This window comes from Podarcis bocagei (genome assembly GCF_964188305.1).
Source record: "Podarcis bocagei genome assembly, chromosome: 5".
Lineage (NCBI taxonomy): Eukaryota > Metazoa > Chordata > Lepidosauria > Squamata > Lacertidae > Podarcis > Podarcis bocagei.
Genome location: NC_138129.1, coordinates 50,951,831 through 50,972,909, shown reverse-complemented (window position 1 = coordinate 50,972,909; position 21,079 = coordinate 50,951,831). Strand labels below are relative to the sequence as shown.

General features: G+C 47.6%; 1 protein-coding gene and 1 long non-coding RNA gene across 10 annotated transcripts in view; one reads left to right on the top strand and one right to left on the bottom strand.

The window, feature by feature from the left end:
- KCNC4 (potassium voltage-gated channel subfamily C member 4) overlaps positions 1-15,905 on the bottom strand; it is a 61,007-nt gene extending 45,102 nt beyond the window's left edge. For 2 of the 9 annotated variants that reach the window (XM_081194171.1, XM_081194172.1), the window contains exons 1-2: positions 13,797-15,905; positions 3,870-4,809 (exon numbers count right to left, since the gene is read on the bottom strand). In XM_081194171.1, the coding sequence (XP_081050297.1) occupies positions 3,870-4,809; positions 13,797-14,429 (1,573 nt within the window). In that variant the 5' untranslated portion in view covers positions 14,430-15,905. The remainder of the gene's footprint in view (positions 1-3,869; positions 4,810-13,796) is intronic. The other 7 variants (XM_081194176.1, XM_081194175.1, XM_081194173.1 and 4 more) reach the window with 5 other exon arrangements.
- Positions 4,818-12,417, top strand: LOC308586999. The gene is made up of 3 exons (XR_014008179.1): positions 4,818-5,166; positions 8,922-9,053; positions 11,503-12,417. It is a non-coding gene; the product is annotated as an uncharacterized lncRNA (long non-coding RNA).
- Positions 15,906-21,079: the final 5,174 nt, after the last annotated feature.

Genomic DNA, 21,079 nt, shown 5'->3' with positions numbered 1-21,079 from the left:
AAAGAGGTAAGTGTTTCGGGGGGGGGAGGAGACTGGATCTGTACCTGCTTGGCAAAGAAGCAAAAAACACAGAAGGTTCTGGAAAACCTTCTGGCAGGCTCAGTGAGAGTTCGCTCCCCACAGTGTGTGAAGCAATGGGTGGGCCGGCCTAGTGGCTAGTGTCAGACTAGGACCTGGGAGACTAGGGTTCAAATCCCCATTCAGCCATAAAGCTGACTGGGTGACCTTGGGCCAGTCACTGCCTCACAACCTATCTCACAGCGTTGCTGTGGGATTTAACTGAGGGAGAACTATGTACACCACCTCAAGCTCCTTGGAGAAAAATATGGACTATAAATGCAATAAATTGGGGCGGGGAGACTTTGCCTTGCAAACTGAGGAGTTCTGTAGAGAAAAAGAGAGGCGGTGAATCTGAAGTAAATCTTCACTTTGCTGGAAAATGTTAGGCATGTGCTACTGAGAGAGCCAACATAGCATAATCAGCGCATCCATGCTTGCAGCAGGGCTTCTCCTTCCTTTTCTCCCCTGCACTTCTCCCTCAGGTTCCCACAAAATCTGCTCTGGTGCAGATTTGGGGATAGGTGGAAGGGGTTGGAGGGGAAGAAGAGAAGCCACAAGTCCCATTACAAAAGCAGGTAGACATAAGGTGAGACTGCTAGATCAGGCCGGTGGTCCATCTAGTTCAGCATCCTGTTCTAACAGTGGCTGACAGGATGCCTCTGAGAAGATGCAAACTGGACATTAGCGCAAGGGCAAAGGTCCTTGGAGAAGATGAGGCACACATGGCAGCTGCACAGTATGGAGGGGAGTGGGAAGGGTAATGCTCTCTTGATGCTAAAGCAGCAGCCGTAGTGTGGAGACTACATGGGCAGCACAGGTTAGACCTACCAAGTTGCAACTCAGTCATGTACTTTAAGTCCCTCAGTGCTGTGGGAGACAAGGCAGCCGTTCTTCTCCCGCCATCTCCCTTCAAGTTTATACCACCTGATGGTCCGGCCATGATCCTGGGATGCTTCCAATACCATCTAGGATCAAATTCTTGTCTTTCAGATTTGGGGGTAGCGGTGGTCTGCATTCAGCTCTTTCGCCATTGCAAAACATGCCATACCAAATGCTCCCCGATACTGTTATCAAATACTGTGTGCTATAGAAAATGTAATGCATATGGAAGATTTGACTCTATAATGCAATGGCTTCCACTAGCACAATGGGGCATCTCCCCCACCACCCTTCTCTGCCCTCACATGCCCCACATCCCCAATTGGTTTGTGGGTTTAGAACCCCCAGAATAGGGCACAAGGAGAGGAGAGGGCAGATGGTTCCATTAGGCAAATATAAATGCTTGCACTGATGGAGCAATCTGCTGAGTGCTACATTAAATTCCTCCCCATAAGTCTGCAGAAAGAGAGAGCGTTTGCAGAAACTGCCTGCCAATATAGCAAATGTTACTGCTATGGCAATGGCTCTATGGTTTCTACAGAAACTGGAGTCTCCTGCAAGCAGCTTACTGTATCAGGTACTTGATAAGCCTTGTATGAGATGCCTCTGATTACATTCCGTCCCTACAGTCCTCTTCCAGTTCATAGACAAGTGTGTTACTCATTACCTCATACCAATGCCACAGTCTGAAGAAACCAAGTGAGCTGCTCAGCCGCCATGCTCTGACATTCTTGGATTCCTCAAGAAGGCCAGTTAGTGCCAGTTATGTCATACCTGGTCCAACTTTCTGCCAATAACAGAGCTTGCATATCTGGACAGCTTCCTTCACCTGGGTGACAAGATTGGCACTTGAGAATGGCTCCAATCAGCCTGCCATTGAGCCTCTTTGACAGGCCAGCCTAAAAGCATTATCCGGCCACTAACAAGGTGGGAAAGCTTAAGAAGCAAATTGAAAGGCTGGCTTCCTGCTAGCAGTAATGCGGAGGGTGGGCCAAGGACATCCTCCTGAGACCTGTGTCTGAAAGCCCTTTGTTATTACTAAATCTAGAGAGAATCCATTCAAGGCAGATCCTCAGCGGGTGTTAGATGCTCCAGTTCTATTGTTATCAATGCTCTTCTGAGTTCCATTCGTGCATGGGCACATGTCCACCTCGGTTTCTCTAGGATTCATTTACTGGAAGGCTCTTGCATGCAAATTCTTGCCTCTGTTGTGGCAAAGGACAATAAAGCTCTCTCTCTCCCTCTCCCTCTCTCAAGCTCTCTCTCTCTCTCAAGCTTTCTTTCTCTCGTCCCTTTAAGTGGTGCTGTACACTTAGGATCATCGCAGAGGTCCCAGAGCACTCCCGACTGCTAGACAGGAGCCTGCAAGAGGAATCCCTTAGAGAGCCACAGCCCTGGGCAGCAACTATGCCTCGCTTAACAACAAGTGCCAGCTGCTGAAAGGGGAAAGCACTGCAACAATCAGAAACAAATCACCTGCCTGTCATGTTCACAAGCTTCCCACACACATGACACATATCAAGGGCTACTCGGCTGACTCTGGGGTGCTGAAGAGACCCTTTATCAATACTTGTTGCTACAGAAAAGGTCAAATGGCTCACGATATTGGGAGTTGATGGGCAAGAGACCATGCATCTTCTTTTACTTTTACATGGTCAAACTGCACAAACTGCTTAACCTATTTGAATCCCATGGTTCAAAGCAGTCTTGGGAAGTACCATGAACAGGGGATTGTTATGCCTCCCACCCCCCACCCCCACTATTTCCCTGTGGAATCTTTCTGCACTATTAACAGCAGCAAATAGCAGCTTTGGGGGGGGTGATTTTCCATTGGAAAACAGCATAAAGGGAACAGCTTAGCTCTCCCCTCTGGACATGATCCAGATCAGGGTCCCCACAGGTTCAAAAAGAAGGACATCCTTGGTGTAATGTCCAAAGGAGAAGCTTGCACAACTCCCCTGAGAGAGGCATGCCAACACTGCCCCTTGCAGCGATCCTTGTAAGGTACTTTTTCCTTGTGTTTCACATGATACTGAGTGGCTTTGGACACTGAGATATGAGAGTAGTTATGCTTAGGATTCACTCTCTTCAGCAGTTTAGGGATCTCTGTTGGTGATTTGACACTTGGAAGATTAGCCCTTCTTCATGTGTCCCCTCCAGTTGAGAATGGGCCTTTTCTGTGGTGGCTCCCTGTTTGTGGAGTGCTCTCCCAAGGGAGGCTCACCTGGCGCCTTTGATGCATATCTTTGCTCAGGCCTCCAGCTAATTCAATAATTTATGGCCTTTTAAACTATGGAGGCAGGGTTATTGTTTTTGTTTGTTACTATGTTATGTATTTTTGGTTTTTTATATTGTAAACCGCCCTCTGATCCTTAGATGAGGGGCAGTATAGACATTTAATTAATTAATAAAATAAATTTATTAAATAAATAGTGCAAGCAGGCCATTGGTGAAAATGTATCATAATGTCTTTGATCATTGATCATAACACATCTCTGTCCCCCACAGCAAACACTTGCTAATTTTGATGCTACATGGAGCCATTAGATATTGAGAACAAAGTAATTCATTGAATAAAGCTACTTCTCATTTACATCAAAGTAGAGAATTTGGCTCAAGATCTAGCTGGTACAATGAGACCATGCTGACATGTTGACCAAGTCAGAAGCTTTGGCTAAACATATCCAATTACCCTGATCCATAAACACAAAAGGGAACATTTAATAGAGGGACGTGCTGAGAGAATTGTTCAAAGCCAACCTCTGTTTTAACTATGAATTCAGCATCATGATATGAGTGGCCTAATGGAGGAACATACATGATGGAGAATCTGCCTGTTTAGTCTCTGCAAGGTGTTTAGCTGCTTCTAGTCTCCCACCACCAATTTTTCTCGCTCTGGCTTTAGTTCAGCCCAAGCTCTTGCACCTCACCTGATCTTTTCCTCTCCATCACCCCTGCCGTTGCAGCTGCCGGAGGGCTGTTATAACTCTGAATGCTGTTGCGGGGCGAGTTGCCTTCTGACTTGCAGTACGTTGGTGAGTCAAGCGGCGCTGGGCGAGGTATGTGCTTCTTTTTCTTCTTTGGCAGCTTCTGCTTGGCCATCGCCAAGGAATAATACATTCCAAAATTGTTGACAATAACTGGGACAGGCATGGCAATGGTAAGCACCCCTGCCAGTGCACAAAGAGCCCCCACCAGCATGCCCGACCAGGTTTTGGGGTACATGTCGCCATAGCCCAATGTGGTCATGGTCACCACTGCCCACCAGAATCCAATGGGAATATTCTTAAAGTGGGTGTGCTCACTTCCACTCGGATCAGATGGCTTGGCTCCAATCCTTTCAGCGTAGTAAATCATGGTGGCAAAGATCAAAACCCCCAGAGCCAGGAAGATGATAAGGAGGAGGAACTCATTGGTACTGGCCCGAAGTGTATGGCCCAGTACCCGAAGCCCCACAAAATGGCGTGTCAACTTGAAGATCCGCAGGATCCGAACAAAACGTACTACCCTCAGGAAGCCCAGCACATCCCGTGCAGCTTTGGATGATAGGCCACTGAGTCCCACCTCCAAATAGAAGGGCAAGATGGCTACAAAGTCTATGATGTTAAGAAGGTTCTTGATGAAGACCAATTTATCTGGGCAGCAAACAATGCGCACTAGGAACTCCAGAGTGAACCACAGGACACAGACTCCCTCAACATAGGTGAGGATGGGTTCTGTCTCCAGCTTTCGCATCACAAAGGTCTCGGTTGTGTTGCCCGTCACCAGCGTTTCAGTCACGTTAACATCTATGATGAAGGCTTCGTGAGTCTCCAGGCAAAAGGTTGTTATGGACGCCAGAATGAAAAAAAGCGAGGCAAAAGCAATTATCTGCAGGAGGACGAGAAAATAAGCTCAGTGATTAAAATGAACAGGCCATGGGAGCAGAAAAACAATATATGTAGAAAACAACATCTCTCTCTTTCTCCAGTGCACTTATTAATTGCTACAAAGAAGATACAGAATGAAGATGTATGCTTGATTTGAGCCTAGGAAGAGGCATAGCCATGATCAAATGACAAGCTTGGAGTTTTTCTCTACCCACTTGATGTGGCCGTGCTCTCTGAGGAGAGGAGGAATCTTTTTTGAATGGATCCTTTCCTTCTTGAATGAATCTTAGTTTTCAGTTCCAGCCACACCCCCAACTCAGTGAGGTTGATCAGTCAAAGAAGTTGGAGGGAGGAGACTGTGGAAACAGTGAGTGTTCATACCTCAAAATTATGAGCTTGCAGGCAGTCTGTCTCCTTTCTTTTACCTTCAACACTATGCTAACCTTCAAGGAATAATACTAATAAGTATGTGCCAAGATTAGGTGAGGACTGAACATGCCATACTCAACTTCCTCATTGCTTTATGATGTCCTTTTTGGACCAAATTGTTGGGCAGCGTGAAATTTCCATGCCTCTGATGGCAATGAAACTCATCAGCAGTTTTAGTTTCTCCTGTATCCCAAAGACCAGCCAGTCTCACACGCCACTGATACTAACAATAAACAGGAAGAACTCAATTACCCAGTTGGGACTACTTGTGTTTGTTTGTGTTCCAACCTTATTCTTGTTTGTTTCCCCCCTGCACATTAGTTTGCCAACCAATGCATGGATTAAAACCCACATGAACATAAGAAGGCTATTTCTGTGCTTTGGTTGATGATGACTTGGAGCAAAGGTATGGTAGCTTTGATGAAGTAAGTTTGATAGTTCATATATCATTTTGATGTGATATTAATTAAAGCACTGGTTTGCAATTAAATAAATGATTCATACTACCTAGTAGTATAATCCAAAACCCTAAACTGTGAGGCTACATGTACTACAGAATATATACAGTACCTACCATTTAGATACAAGGGGATCTGTTGTGAAATTCACAGATTTTAGTTTGGCTTTTCCTGTCCACATGACAGCAGACTAAGCCAGATGATTTGCTTGAAGGCTAAGGCTAGGATCCTGAGTAAAACTAGTTCAGAGAGCACAGAGGAGTTTTAAGTTTCTTTTCCCCAAACAACACAACTCTCCCCATCACTTGGCAAACTGCCTTTGAAACTGATAACTTTCCAGAAGCAAGGGCTGGCGGTTATTGGGCAAATCTGTTTTCCTCCATGGTATAGGAATAAATGCCAGATGAGTTGGCCATCTACTCAGTTGGCTTTAAAGGGGGATTAGACAAATCCATGAAAAGGCTATCAATGGCTATTAGTCATGTTGGCTGAGTACTAGCTCCAGTGTCGAGACAATATGCCTCTGAATGCCAGTTGCTGAGAATCCCAAATCAGAAAGTTCTGTGTGCTCCTGTCCTGCTTAAAGGTAAAGGGATCCCTGACCATTAGGTCCAGTTGTGGCCAACTCTGGGGTTGCGGCACTCATTTCGCTTTATTGGCCAAGGGAGCCGGCATACAGCTTCCGGGTCATGTGGCCAGCATGACTAAGCCACTTCCGGCAAACCAGAGCAGTGCACGGAAATGCCATTTACCTTCCTGCTGGAGCGGTACCCATTTATCTACTTGCACTTTGACGTGCTTTCGAACTGCTAGGTTGGCAGGAGCAGGGACCGAACAACGGGACCTCACCCCGTCACGGGCATTCAAAACGCCTACCTTCTGATCGGCAAGTCCTAGGCTCTGTGGTTTAACCCACAGCTCCATCCGCGCCCGCCCCCCGTCCTGCTTATTCAACCTTTAATTCAATGTGTTTCACAGAAAGTTATCAATTGAATTTTCTGAGATTATTAGTGTAAATATTTAACATATTTATTTGCATTAAACTCAGATTTCATTTTAAAGCAGGCTAGTGGTGTGTGTGTGTGTAGCTGGCATTAAGGCTGCAGCCATACGTACCTGAGAGTAATTTCCACTGAAATGTAATAGAGCGGTCCTATGTATATCTGTCCACAAATATTCCTCATCCTCTCAGCTAAGTGTGTATAGAATTACAGAGTTACTTGAGAGGTTTCAATGGGACTTGCTACTGAATATACATGCATAAGTTTCTGCTATTCACAAGGTAACGGAAACTTAGAATAAAAATAAAAGCATATTTAAATTCTAAAGCAATTAAAAAATAACAATAGTTCACCCTGCTTTGACACCCTGCCTCCAAAGCTGATGGCCTTTCCATTCTACATACTATTGAAGAATTCATACTCTTGGCAGAAGCTCCATAGTATGCAAGATGTTTCAGAAAATGAATAACTGGAACAAATCTGAAATAAGCACAAGCACACACGCACACGCACACGTGTACACCATTTCTCTCAGAATAATTCGATGCTTTATTTAACAAATCAGTGTACCTAACAATTTTACCAAGTTGGTGATGAGCCTTGCAGAGCTTTTCATTTTTACTGCTTGGCCTCAGTTAACATCTAGTCATTGCATTGGATCATTGATTTTAGCTCAAGAGGAGACTCATCAGCCCTGTGATATGAAGGCAAATATTGATTTCATAATACTTCATGGGGTTGTGGAACAATTGCCCCAGTCTCTAAGCACAACCCCTTTAAATTAGCCATCTCCACTTAGATACTTGGGGTAAAGTTGATTCCCATCTGTTCTGAATGGTGGAGCAACCACTATCCTACGTGAACTTTATGAAGTAAGCCGAATTAATTCTTTGCATTTGTCTTCACTTATAAGGCACATCCGTGTGCCTAACTTTCACAGCAAGGGAGTCTGAGAAACTGAGGCAAATGTCAAGAGATGTGATGTCAAGAGATGACGTTCAATGTCTTTTTGTCAAAATAAAAGGTGACAAATCACTGCATCCAGGTAGCCATCACTGGAGAGTTCTTAAAGAACTCAAATGTGAAACTGCTGACTTTATAACAAAAACACATAACTTGCCCCTAAGATCAGTCTCCACACCTGCGAACTGGAAAGTGACCAATGTAACATCCATTTTTCATATCGTATTCAGATTGTTTCGCTCAACATCTGGGGAAACTGGTAGAAAACATTGTTCTACAAAATTACCAATCATACAGAAGAACTACCCTTGCTGAAGTTGAACCAGCATGGCTTCCACAAGAGAAAGTCCTGCCTTAATAACCTATCAGAGTTCTTCAATAATGTCAACAGGCATAGAGATAGACTCTCAGAAAGCTTTTGACAAAGTACCTCATCTCACCACAGAATCCTGAGCTTAGCAGCTGTGGAATAAGAGAGGATCAGTAACTGGTTAAGAAACATGAAGCAGAGAGTATGGATAAACAGACCCTTCTCTTTATGGAGGGATGTAGAAAGCAGAGGCTCCCAAGCATCACCATTGGAACCTGTGCTTTTAAACTTGTCCATAGATGACCTAGAGTTCAGGAGCAGTGAGGAAACCTGCTGACAATACCAAATTGTTTAGGGTGGTTAAAACAAAGCAAACCAAGATTGTGAAGAGCTCCAGTAGGATCTCTCCAAACTGGGAAAATGAGTAGTAAAATTGGAAATACAATTCAGTGTAAGCAAGTGTAAAGTGATGCACATTACAGGAGTGGGGAAACACCTTAATTTCACATATGTAGTGTGCTTGTTCCTGTTTTCTAGATCATGCACTTTCTTGATTACACAAAGAGTCATTGAAGCCTCTTCCTGTGGCTTGTATATGCATTGCTGGCATGCTCGTTTCCTCTTTCGGTGTTTTTATGCACTCAGGTAGAATCTACACACATATAAAAAAACGCTGTGAAAGTGCTTTTTAAATTTTTTTTTTTTTGAAAAATATACTGAATTTGTCATAGCTCACCATTGCAATCTAGAGTCACATTTGTATATTGCACTTTATAACACACTTAAAAGATTTTATTTACTGCTGTATAGCTGAGTCCTCAGTGTAGTTTCTAGGGCTGCCCCCCATCTACTTGAACAGCAACAGTAGCTAACATGATTGCCACTCTTACTAAGCACGTTGTTACCTTTTCTGTTACATTTCTCTGTGCAGAGAAAAGAAGAAGAGGAAGAGGAAGAGGAAGAGGAAGAGGAAGAGGAAGAGGAAGGAAAACCCCCATCACCACATTGTTGCAATTGTCTCCATTTGGCCTGGGGTATATTCCAGGTGTGGAAGTGTCATTTTGGTGGAGGCAGGCCTTTTCGGGTATTGTTCCTCCTCCTCCTGTTTCTATGCAATATGCAATGCAACAAAAGCAGTCTAGCAGCTTAATTTATTATCTCATTCCCACCCTTCTGTTACTCCAAGGAACCTAAGGGACATACACCCACACACCCCAATGTTTCTCCTCACAACAAGTCTGCAATACAGTTTAGGCTGACAGAGCATGACTAGATCGAGGCCACCTAGTGAACTTCATGGCTGAGTGGGGAACTGACCCTAGATCTCCCCTTGTCTGTGCCTAGTCTGACACAATTACCACAATATCACACTGGCCAACACTGTCAGATCCTAGTATCTCTGCTACAGCTGAAACATTTGCCTTCTAGTGGCAGGCAAAGTGTGAGCAAAGAACCTCTGCATGAATTCCTGGTGAGCTATGCCCACTACACAGCTCTGCCTTTACTGTTCTTCACAGTCCGCAAGTGAGTCAGGATGCAAAATTATGTCTGGCTGTGAGCAGCAGAAATTAAGGTGGGAGATCTGCTTTCATTTGGGGCTTTTAAACTCTGCTCTCTCCTGCTGAGCAGACTGCTGCAATGTTTCATGTCCATGATTACAGCTGTTTGTGTGAGTCTCTAGCATGCCATGCCTTTGTTCATCGCGGCAGGGGGACAGGGCTCCTTCCCAGCACAAAGCGCCAATTCCTACTGTTACTCCAAAGTCAGCTGGCTTCCTGCAGCCAAAGCTGCTTTCTCTGCATTTTGTATGGAGGAATCAATTTCTGTTGTGCTGAGGGACTTCCTAACTAGAGTTAGTGTAATTCCAGAAGAAGTATGAACTCTGTCGTTGCCCTGTGCCTCATGGCCCATTTTGTGTTCTGATAAATATCTTCCGTAGATGTGTGGAAAAAACAGCTCTCAAAACCCAACCTTCAGAAGTCAATGCCACAGCAGGGACTCTTAGCTCCAGCCAAAGCACCAATAAAACTGTCACTTTTGATAATGATGCCACAGGCTCCTCCCCTTCACAGCACAACCTTATAGGCCAAGATGTCTTATGATGCTGCTTTGTGGCAGGAGGGAGAGATTGGGGGCAGGCTAAGAGTAATGGGGTCCAGCCAGAAATGGGGCCTGCCTGGCTAATCACAATGCCATCTGCTTGAAAAACCCAGACATTCTTGCTTGCCAGGGAAGTATGAATAATATTGATTACAATGAACAACTTGGCCCCAAAGGACTGTCCTTTGCTCCCCATGTTTTCATACAACTACATGCAAAGGGCAACATCTTTTGAGCAGGAACATTGAAGGAGTGAGACCGAGTAACATCACTTTTGTACCTTTCCCGCTATGTTGTCTTAGTCAAGAAAAATACAGAATTATTATTATTAAAAACATTTTCTGGCCTGAGAAAGCAAATCAAAATGTCATGTACCCAATGAAGAACAAAGGTTAATAAGGCCAGTTAAGGCCAGCTAGAATTTATTCCAGTGATGAAAAAGATGGAATCTATGGCAGTCTTTGGAAAGTCAAGCCTTAGTGGACAACAAATATCAGAGATCTTGTTTCTGTGACAAATAATACATTGACACTTGTTTCTTTCAGAGCAGGATTCCATTAAGGGGAGGGGGGTTATTTCTACACCCCCTAAATGAAGCGCAAGGGCACTTTCTAAGACAAACCATTCATATTTCATGAACCATTTAAAACACCCTTCTCAACACTAGTATGTAACATTAGCAGTACTGGATACTTAGCTGGTACAAACTGAGATACCGGTAATCTTGCTGGAAGTATTGAGAGCTTGAAATGAGTTGAACAGCACCTGTTTATACCATATGAGGATCCTTATCACAATTGTAAGGAAGTTTGGAGATGGAGGTAAATGAAGTTTCCTGGGTCAACTGCTCTCAGCTTCCCCAGAGTACAGCAAAGTCTGCCAGGTCATGCCATCTAGCTCAGTGTTTCCCAACCTTTTTTGGGCAAAGGCACACTTGTTTGATGAAAAAAATCTCGAGGCACACCACCATTACAGCCCCGTGATGTCAGCGCGCAGCGTCACGCCGGGAGGGACGCACGAAAGTGTAAGTTTCAATTTTTTTCCCTCCCCCTTGCCAGGGAACCTCCAAGCTTTGGGGGTGGGGGGGAGGAGGCAGCAAAGTGAGGCAGGAAGGAGAGCTTTGGCAGGGTGAGCTTTGGCAGGGGCAGGGAATGAGAGCCGCGAGGCGGGCGCTGCGGACGGAGGCGCTGCCCGCTGAGCTCGCAGGCAGCCAGCCAGGCAGACGGCGAGAGCCCCGCGCTGGGCGGCCTCTCCTCGCCGCCGCCGCTCCGCCTCTCGCCGCCCGACTCACCCGCCTCCCTCCAGGCAACATCTCGCGGCACACCAGGCAACATCTCGCGGCACACTAGTGTGCCACGGAACAGTGGTTGGGAAACACTGATCTAGCTAATGCCCGCCAAATCTTAATACATATCCTCTCCCTTTTAATTTAGATGCTTTTCGAAGCCATTCTTCTATGGCCCTGTGCCTTGGTCCCTGGGAGAGGACAGTCACATTTCCTGCCAGGTTCTCCATCTGCCATTGACAGTGAGAGCCCCTTAAGCTTTGCTTTCTCCAAGAAACAGAAACCTTTGCAAAAACAAAAACAAAACAGGTACTGAGATTTTTTCGTGCAATGACCTGGGCTGATCATATTCTTAAATGGTTTGCAGGGAGAAGGTAGGGACAGATGTACTTATCACTACATTGGGGCAGATTTTTTCATTTCTAGCTCTGATAATCATATCATCAGGCATCACCGAGGTCAACGGCTGGGGAAAGCATTTTCCAGGAGAAGACGAGAGACAGGCAAAGGCAGTGTGGGAAAATCCCTGGAGGCTGTTTTCAGCAAGTCTATTTTGGACCCTCTCATAAATTGAGAGCAGCTTTGGAAATCTAAGACCTTTGAGACTACAGAAGGGACCGGTAATGCCATCTTGGGAATGTCTGGTTTCGGGATTTGGCTGTTTGGCTGGAAGAAAACATGTTGGATGTATGTGCATACACCTATACCATACCTGCAATGGAGGATAATGTTTCATGCAGCTGATGAAGTGGACCCCAGTCCATGAATGTTTATGCCCACCAAAACCTGTTAGTTTTGGTGGGCATAAAGAGTATTTGCTGCTTATGATGGTTATAGAGAGTCCAACCACCCACCAACGCACACATTTTAATGTGAACTCTGCCAGGATCTAGGCTGAGCTCAGAGTGTTCCCTTGCATTTTTTACACCTTTAAATGCCAGCAATGCTTCTGCATGTGAGACAGAGAGAGCTAAGAGTATATGTGCCAGCATTTACGTGATAGGTGTGACTAAGGAACCAGAGATATGAACCACTACTTCTTGAGTATAAAAGCAAGAGCGTATGGCTGGATGTGAATAATGCATTTGATTTATGCGTACATTAAAAAGCAAAAGCATGTGGAGATTGCCTCTATTAATTTGTGTGGGTTTGAATGGGAATGAAGTGGGTGTGTCTCCATCAGTAGGCATGAAAAAGTATCTCTCAAAGCGAAAAAGCAGGCAAGTAGCAGGTGGCTTTCTGTCAGGCTGTATTTCTTGTTCCAGAACTTGCAAACAGGTAGGAATGGCAGGTATCACTAATCTGCTTGCAAGTTAGAATTCTAAAAGATGAAAATAAAATTTACTTCTATCATGGGTGAAACCAGGGGGTTGCATCACAGCTTCCTTAAACAAAAGGATGGCTTGTTTTTGAATAGTGGATCAAAGAGGACAATAAATAGAAAGAAAGGTTGGGGCAATGTACCCTCCTTGGGTCGTCAAGGGCAAACTCCCACCCACAGCTTCTTCTTTCTTTGGCTGCTTAAGACATGAATTTCTGTGCACACGCATGTAAGCATAGACACAAGAGAGAGGTGTGAAAGGACACATGTAAGCCAGTGGTGAACCTGGAAGAAGCATAGGAGGGAAATATATAGGTCCGTGGTCCCTAATCAGCTAAGTACTACAGACCCCTGTTTTTCAAAAGTCATGGACCCACGACTTATGAAAATTTTGATCTCTCTATGGTAGTTTTTGTTATGTGATCCCCACTCATAGAGGTAATTATTACTGGGCTTTTCTAAAAATATTTTAGATCTTGAATTCCATGAGTGGAAGAGGGGACAGCATGCGTAATGCTCGGGCAGACTGCTCCAAGGCTGCCTTGGGAATCTGAAGGCCTTGTGTTTGCCTACTGAGAGTTGTGCTGGGATGATCGTTGTCTGGGGTGGGGGCAAGCCACATCCATACAAATTCAGGGGTGCTGTTTTACTCCTCTATGTGTGTGTATAAAAAGAAAAGAAACACACACAGAGAGAGAAAATAAGAACCGAGACGCTGCCCTCTCACGTTTGTGCCAGCAAGGGAGAGCAAGGAGAGAAGGTCACATGAAGGGAAAGAGGAAGAGAAAATAGCAGCGAATGAACAGGAGGGTCATCACAAAGAAAAGAAAGAAACTCGACTCAAAAGCCTTCAAGAGTGGATGCAATCCCATACTGCCCATAACAAAAATGTCTCAAACTGAATGTAACTCATGGAAATAATTTAGTAACAACATTTTGAAACAAATGTTAAAAATGAAATGTGAAGCAACTGTTGTCTCTGGAGAGAAACAAAAGACGTAACAATGGGGTGGCGCAGGAAGGGTAACTGAGTGATTGGGGGCCCATGAGGATCTGGCCAGTGTGAGGGGAGCCCCCCCCCCGCTCCCATAGGTGCCCCCACCAAATGCCCATCAACTCACCCTGGCTGCCCGGGATGAATAGGGATCCTCAAAGAGTGCCCACATCCGGGGCTGCCAGCTGCGGCAACAGCCTCCTGCTCCCGTGGCTCCCGGTGGCCTGTCGTCCATGCCCAGGCGCTGCAGAGACATTTCCTGGGCTCCTTCCTCCTCGTTCTCCTCGCCAGCCCCGGGCTCCGGGCTCTCGAAGATATCCAAGGCTTCCTCGGCATCGCGGTGCTGCCGATAGGTCATCCAGCAGCAGGGCTCCACGTCGGTCTCGTCGATGCCCCAGTAGGTGAGCTCCTCTTCGAAGAGGGGGCCGCAAATGTCGGCAGGGCAATGCAGCTTGCCCGTCCGGTAGTAGTTCAGCACGTAGGAGAAGATGCCTGGGTGGCGGTCGAAGAAGAACTCCTTGCTCTGCCCGTCGAAGTCGAAGTTGCTCTGGGCGTCCGGGTCAGCCAGCCAGGCCAGGCGGGTGCCTGGCAGGGTGCGCAGGGTGCTCTTGTACGTCTCATGCCGGGTGCCCCCCACGTTGATAGTGATCTTGTCCGACTCTTCGCCTTTGGCCATCTCTTCCTTCAGGCATGTTTTGGACGGTGGCTTGTTCCCGGATTTGCGCCCGCGGTAAGAGGAGACACACACCGAGCTGATCATAGATCAGGTTAGGTGGCCCGCAGGTGCCCTCGGATGACCCTTCCCGTCCGGCAAGGAGCTGCGCTGGGCGGCTGGGCTAGGACGCGCGCTCTCGCTCTCTCCCAGGCAGGAGCGGTGGGTCTCAGAGGTTGGCCGGGACTGGCATTCAGCTCGGAGCAGGCACAGTCCTTCTCGAGAGAGAGGGAGAGCGTCTTTGTGTGCGCGCGTGTCTCTCTGTGTGTGCGTGCGTGGCCGTGGAGGAGGCCAGCGGGAAGTGTTCTGCTCCTCAGCCACCGAGCAGCAACAAGTGCCTCGACGGAGGGGGAGCCGAAGACCAGACACGGAAGGAAAGGGGCCTGGCTGGCGAGCCGGAGAGCTACAGGATTCGGGCCCCCCTGCCTGGAGGCAGAACTGGAAGCAGATGGCAACGGAACTGGTGCGCGCGTGTTTATCGAGGGCACAGGAGTCTGGTAAAGAAAAACACCGTGTTAGGAACAAATCAGACGGATATTGCAGCAGCAGGAACAGGAGGAGGAAGAAATCATCTCCTCTCCTCTTTTCTCTCTTCTGGTCCTCAGCAGGTTGCTGAGTCTTCCCAAAGTGGAGAGGAGAGAGGGCTTGACTTGACTTTAAACTTTGAAAGAGCTCCAGTGTTGGATTCCCACGCTGGTTCTCTCTCTCTGACACAGATCTGCAAACAACTCACTCCCGGGGTCTCGCCGTTCCTGCCTTCTTGGATTGCCGCGCTTCGCCTTGGCTCCCAGGCAGGTCAACGCGCGATCAAGAAACAAACAAGCAAACCATGGACGTCTCCCGCGCTCGAGGAAGGAGCCGCCGCCGCCGCTTATTTCCTAGACGTGAGCCTCCGGGCGAGGAAAGCCGAGCGAACCACGCGCACCACCCACCGCTGCTTCTGCTTGACTGAGCTGGTTCCCCTCAGGAGAGAGGGGGGCGCGGCGAGGTCCAAGCAAGGCTGATAAGGCGAAGCCTCTTCAAGCTCCCGGCAAGACGCGCTTTCCGTCGGAGGTGGCCGTCGTCGGGTCCAGCTGGGACTGCGCTTTCCTCACAGCTCCTGCCGGGAGAGACGGCGAAGGGTCTTGCCGGCCTTCAGGTGCGCCTGCGAAAGAACTGGAGGAAGCCGAGCCCGCTCCGAGCTGCCTCATGGTCGGATGGTGGGAGGGCGAGAGGGAGGGAGGGAAGAAGGGAGGGAGGAAGCACCGCGCACCGCCTGGGCGACTTGGCCTCTTTCTTGCCACCCCTCCCCTCCGACAGGGCTGGGAGGGGCAGCCTGCAGGGAGAGGGGGGGCTGGTCACCAGGGGCAACTGGGGGGCCGCCCAGAAGTTGGGGGCGGGCGGAGAGGAGCCATGGACAGCTGCCGCCCGAGTTGCGCTCCCCGCGCCAGGCTCTCTGTTGCGCGATGCCCTGCGGCGTCGAGGCTCCAAGGAAGAGCCGGAGCGCACAGCCTCCTCCTGGCCTTCGGCTCGAGGCAGCCGACGGAGGCGGGAGCATTTCGCCCCTTTGTCCAGAGGGGGCGCTCTGCGGAGGGCAGCGCGAACAGGACGGCTCCGGCGGCTCCGCAGCCAGTGGCTTCCCGCCGCCTGTTGCCCGGATACTGGGCGCTTCAATTCCCAGCCCGGCTCGGCTGGGCTCGTCTCCCTCGCCTCCCAGGAGCTGCGCGGGGAGAGATTAACCCCGTCGGCGCCGGCGCGCTTTGGCAGCTCCGGCGCCGGAGGGGGTGTGGACGGGGCGGGGCTGCCTGAGCTCTTCGGCGCGGCTTCCTCCTCCTCCGGAGGGGGACAACACGAGACGGGGAACAAGCTGCCCTCGGAAGCGAGGGGCGAGCTGATGCGGAGAGTCCTCTTTGGGGTCCGAGTGTAAAGGAGCTGGCATGAGAGAGGGGGCGAGCGAGGCCATCCCAAAAACCCAACCAGTATAAATTTCCCGCCTTTCAGATTCAGAGGAGGAAGTTGAGGTCGTGAGAAAGAGAGGGAAGGAGGGTCGTCCTCCCCCCGCCCCAAATCATCATCCACAGCTTGTGGGTCACACAACGGCACCTTTCGGCGTCTCAGAGGAAGCACCTTCGACGTGGAGAACATCCTGCTTTGCCGGCCCCCAGCTGGAGGTTCTGAGAATGGGGCATCCCAGCTCTCCACCCACAGCTCCCAGGATGGCACGTGAAAGCAAAGTCTAAGTAGGTTGCATGCCTAGAGGTCCCAGTTTCAATCCCTGGTCCATCTGGGTGGGGAGTTGGAAAAGTCTTCAGTCCGAAATCCTAGAGATCCGTTAACCAAGCCGTGTAGACAAGGCTGTACTAGATGGATCAATAGTCTGACTCGGTTATAAGGCTGCTTCCTCTGCATCTATGACACGGGGTCCCTCTGGACGAGCTGTTTATTGAACAGTCAGTCATTTGCTTGTACAAAAATCATGGGGACGTTCGATTCTTTCTGGTCTTTCTTGAGAGTTTGTTCTGATTTATTTGTGGGGCAGTTATAGGACAATGAGCATCCATCCTGATTTGCTTGCAGGGTGTTCCCACGTCTTCCTGTTAGTTAGTCATTCATTCATCCCATGCTTTTCAATGCATTTCCCAAACTGCAAAATAATAGTAATAACCGGTTCGTTTTTAAAGAAGATTTGTTGCACTATGAAACCCCTTTAATGCACTTCAACTGTGCAAACTTAAAGTAGCAATGTGCACTTGAATCCCTCCCCCACAATAATGACAGTTTGGAGGCAGTATCAATCTTGTGTGCAGAGCGCCCTTGGCCAATTCACCAGTCTCTGTTGTTTTCGAGCCTAGGAGTTGGATATAGGGAAAGGGTGGGCAGACTTCAGGCTTGTGAGATCTACTTTGTTCTTCCAATAGAACCCCAAGATTTGACATCTAGAGTCAGGTGCAAAAGACAGACAGTTAGCATTAAAAGAACAAGGTGCCTCTGGGCACATTCTGAACCTAGGGATTCGTTTCCAGAACCAGAAAAGAACTGAGCTGTCTGGCTTTCACACAACCCCACTCCACCCCTCACCTGATTCGGCAGCCAAATTTAGGTGGAATGAATAGTTTTGTTCTGGCTGTAGTTAAACACTTGAAGGTCAGAACCTTTTGCCAATCTACTGCAAACCACCCAGAAATCTGTCAGTAGTTCCTGATCTGCGCACCCATGATATAGTCTTTAAGTGGGCATGTATTATCTACCTAGCGAAGCAAAACTTTGATGCTGAAAAGGCCTTGCGCAGCTTAACCCTATTATGCAAAATTACTCAAGGGAAGCCCCATCGGACTCAGCAAAATTTGTTTCTAAGGTGACATGTTTGTTGAGCATTCATTCTGATTTGTTCACAGGAAGGTTAGACAGTGGTTGGCTATCTAACAAGCATTTGTTCTGATTTGTTTTCAGGGAGTTTAAATACACTTTCCAGTATATTTCCCTATCACTTCATTATTTGCATATAGTCCAATATTTGGGGAAGAGAAATGGGTTTGTTGTGCAAACCAACCCCCAATTTGCTGTGATCATGCAACCTGAGTTTGCCAGTATGTGTTTGATTCCCACTCAAAAATAGCAACAGTCTGAAAGCTCCCTAGGCCAATGTGCCTAGACTCTGATCCAACTGTAGCTGTTATTACCATTGACTGTTCCCCTGCTGGCAAGAATAAGAGTGTGTCTTCTCGTATATTATTTGTGTACCACTGTGTGTGTTGTTAATGCGGACTAGAAAAGCGTTTCCTCTATTTAAATCTAATGGGCACTTGAGTTGATGTAAGATTTATAATTATGTGCAAGCTGCAGACATAGAGAAAAGAAAAATCACTTAAAGAGAAAAATTCTATACACCAATTATGCTGGGTGGGGAGAGACGCACTGCTGCTACATTGGCAGAACAGCTGCTGGGCTCAGCTGGAGAAAACATGCAAAACACGCACACACACACATACACACCATCCAAAAATGGTGTGAAAACAACAGGTGCCCCCATCCCTGCAAATACTGCCAAAACCCACCAATTAGGAACTTTGCTAGTGATGATGCCTGCATACAACCCACAGAGAGAGAGGACCAATAAACTCACAATGATGGGGTACATCACAACATGTACAATGATGCCAAAGCATCCCCAATTCACCAGTCCCAACAGCTCAGGCAGCCAGAGGCGGAGCAAGGCAGGTGTGGTCTGCCCCAGGCGCCATCCCTGAGGGGGGGTGACATTGCTGTGCTCGTGGTGGGCTGTGCACCCCCGGGAGGCTCGCGGTGGGCAGGCACACCCCCCACGCCCCCGGGGTGCTTGCCCCACCCCCTGTGACATTTGCCCCACCCCTGGGACACTTGCCCCACCCCCGCGAGCAGCTAGCCCTGCCCCCCGGGTGCATGCCGCTCTGGGTGCCAGAGCACCTAGCTCCGCCTCTGCAGGCAGCAATGACCCTCAACTGCCAGTCTCCAGGCAGGGATACAGGAATGGGTTCAAATCCCCTTATGCTCCTCCCTGGCATAGGTTTGGAGGGCAGCACACAAAAAGGGAAGGAAGGAGAGACCACATGGCACAGTATCCACACAGCTACCTGGGTAGGATGCTGAGCACACACAGCCCTCATAAGAACCTCAGTTCTGGTGGGTCAGTCCAGAGTCCCATCTAGTCTAGCATTCTGTTGTTCCAGTGACCAACCAGGTGCCTTTAGGAAACCTGCAAGCAGGACACAAATGTAACAGAACTCCCCCTACTTACCATTCCCTGCAACTGGTATTCTGATGCATACTGCATCTGACAGTGGAGGCAGAACATAACTATCATGGCTAGTAGCCACTGCTAGTCTTATCCTCCATTAATTTCTCAGACTCTATGTTAAAGACATCTATGCTGGTGGCCGCCACTCCTCCTTGTGGGAGCAAATGCCATTGTTTAACTGTGCGCTGCATGAGTAAGTACTTCCTTTTCTCTATCCTGAATCTTTTCAACGTTCAGCTTCAATGGACACCACTGAGTATTAGGAGAGAGGGAGAAAAACTTCTCTCTGCCTACTTGCTCCTAATGGTGCATAGTGGAAATTCTGCTTCTCGTATAAAACTGAGCCTTTCTTCCAGACTTCTCTGGGAAGCCTTGCTGGAAATTTGAAGTTTCATATTTTAGAGATGATGAGTTTCAGAGATGGGGTAAATTCTCTAGAGTAAAACACAAGCCAATGGCTCACCCAGTCCAGCATCATGTTCTCACAAGATGCCTGTGTGAAACCCGCAAGCAGGATCTGAACACAAGAGCGAGCCCTCCCCCCCCTTGCAGTTCTCAGCAACTGGTATTCAGAAGTATACTTCCTTCAGTTGTAGAAGCAGAGCAGAGCAATTGCGGCTAGTAGCTTGCTGTTGGATGTATTCAATATTGCATTGCACCCAAAAAACTGTATATTTTGAGAGTATATTTTGTGTGTGTTTCTGAAAATTGTAGTAACTCTAGCAATGTTACCAGCACAGGTCTATCACCTTGTTGTTTTAAAGCAAATGGGCTTATTTCTGTGACATCTATGCATTAATACTTGGCCCCAGTGAATTAATGCTCAGTCAGGTATAAAGTTGACTGGGGGTAGAGGACCTGTGGTCCTCCAGATGTTGTGAGACTCCAGCTCCCATCAGCCCTAGCAAGCATGGCCAGTGGTCAAAGATGATGGGAGGTGGAGTTTATCATCGATAAGATTATAATTGGATTTCCCAGAGCCCAGATTGCCTCATACTTTGGGCTTATTTCCACCACCCAAAGAAAGTAGGGGTTTTTTTTCCTTTTTAAAAAAGATTGTAATTAAGTCATAAAGAGCAGCTCAGAACTGTATTATGGGGAAAAGGTTCCGCTTAGTTCTGCCTGAGCCAAAGGAGCCTGGTAAATGGAACGAATTAAATTAGCAGAGCAAGGACTAGCAACCCAGCCAGGCACAGTCTCTGCATTTAGAACTGCAGTTATGCTCACTGTTTGCACATTTGGAATGATCCTCCATCAGCCAATGCTGTCTGCTGTTAAGGGTGCAGAGCTCAGCCCCAAAACTAAAGAAAGTGCCAGCCTGTAACACTGTTATCATTAAGGCAGAAATCATTGGTATGATGAATGGATTAGGCATAGATACCCCAAATACCATGGTTAACTAATTGGCTAATCTCTAGAAGCAGCAACAAAAACATGAAACATTAAAAGGGAGCCGGTGTAATTGGGAAGATTCCAAAGTAAGTCTTTATCAAATTATCTCTCATTTCTGACTAATTATTAGTGGTGCTGCTCTGCTTTTTTGGGGGCTGCCAAAGCATTGTACTCCGCTATCAACATAAAGCAAGGATAATACCTTGATAATTACCCTGTACCAAGGCAGCAGAGATTATGGACAGCCAGGGAAGTGGGGGGCGGGATGAGGGATCCACCCCAACGTCAGGGTGATAGCAACAACCAATACAAGTCCAGAGTAGGATTGGTTTTGCATGTATATGTGTGGCGTGAGGTTGAGGGGTTCATTCAAATTTGGGGTGTCATTGTGACCAAAACTCTTAAGATAGACCAAAACGGAGGGAGTTAATGATTATGGGGAGGAGCTTACAGTTGTAGTGGGATGTTCCTCCTGCCTCTTTTGAACTGTTTTCTTCTTTTCGGTAAGATTTTAAAAGTTAGCAGCTTTGATAGTGTAGCAACAATGTTCTGA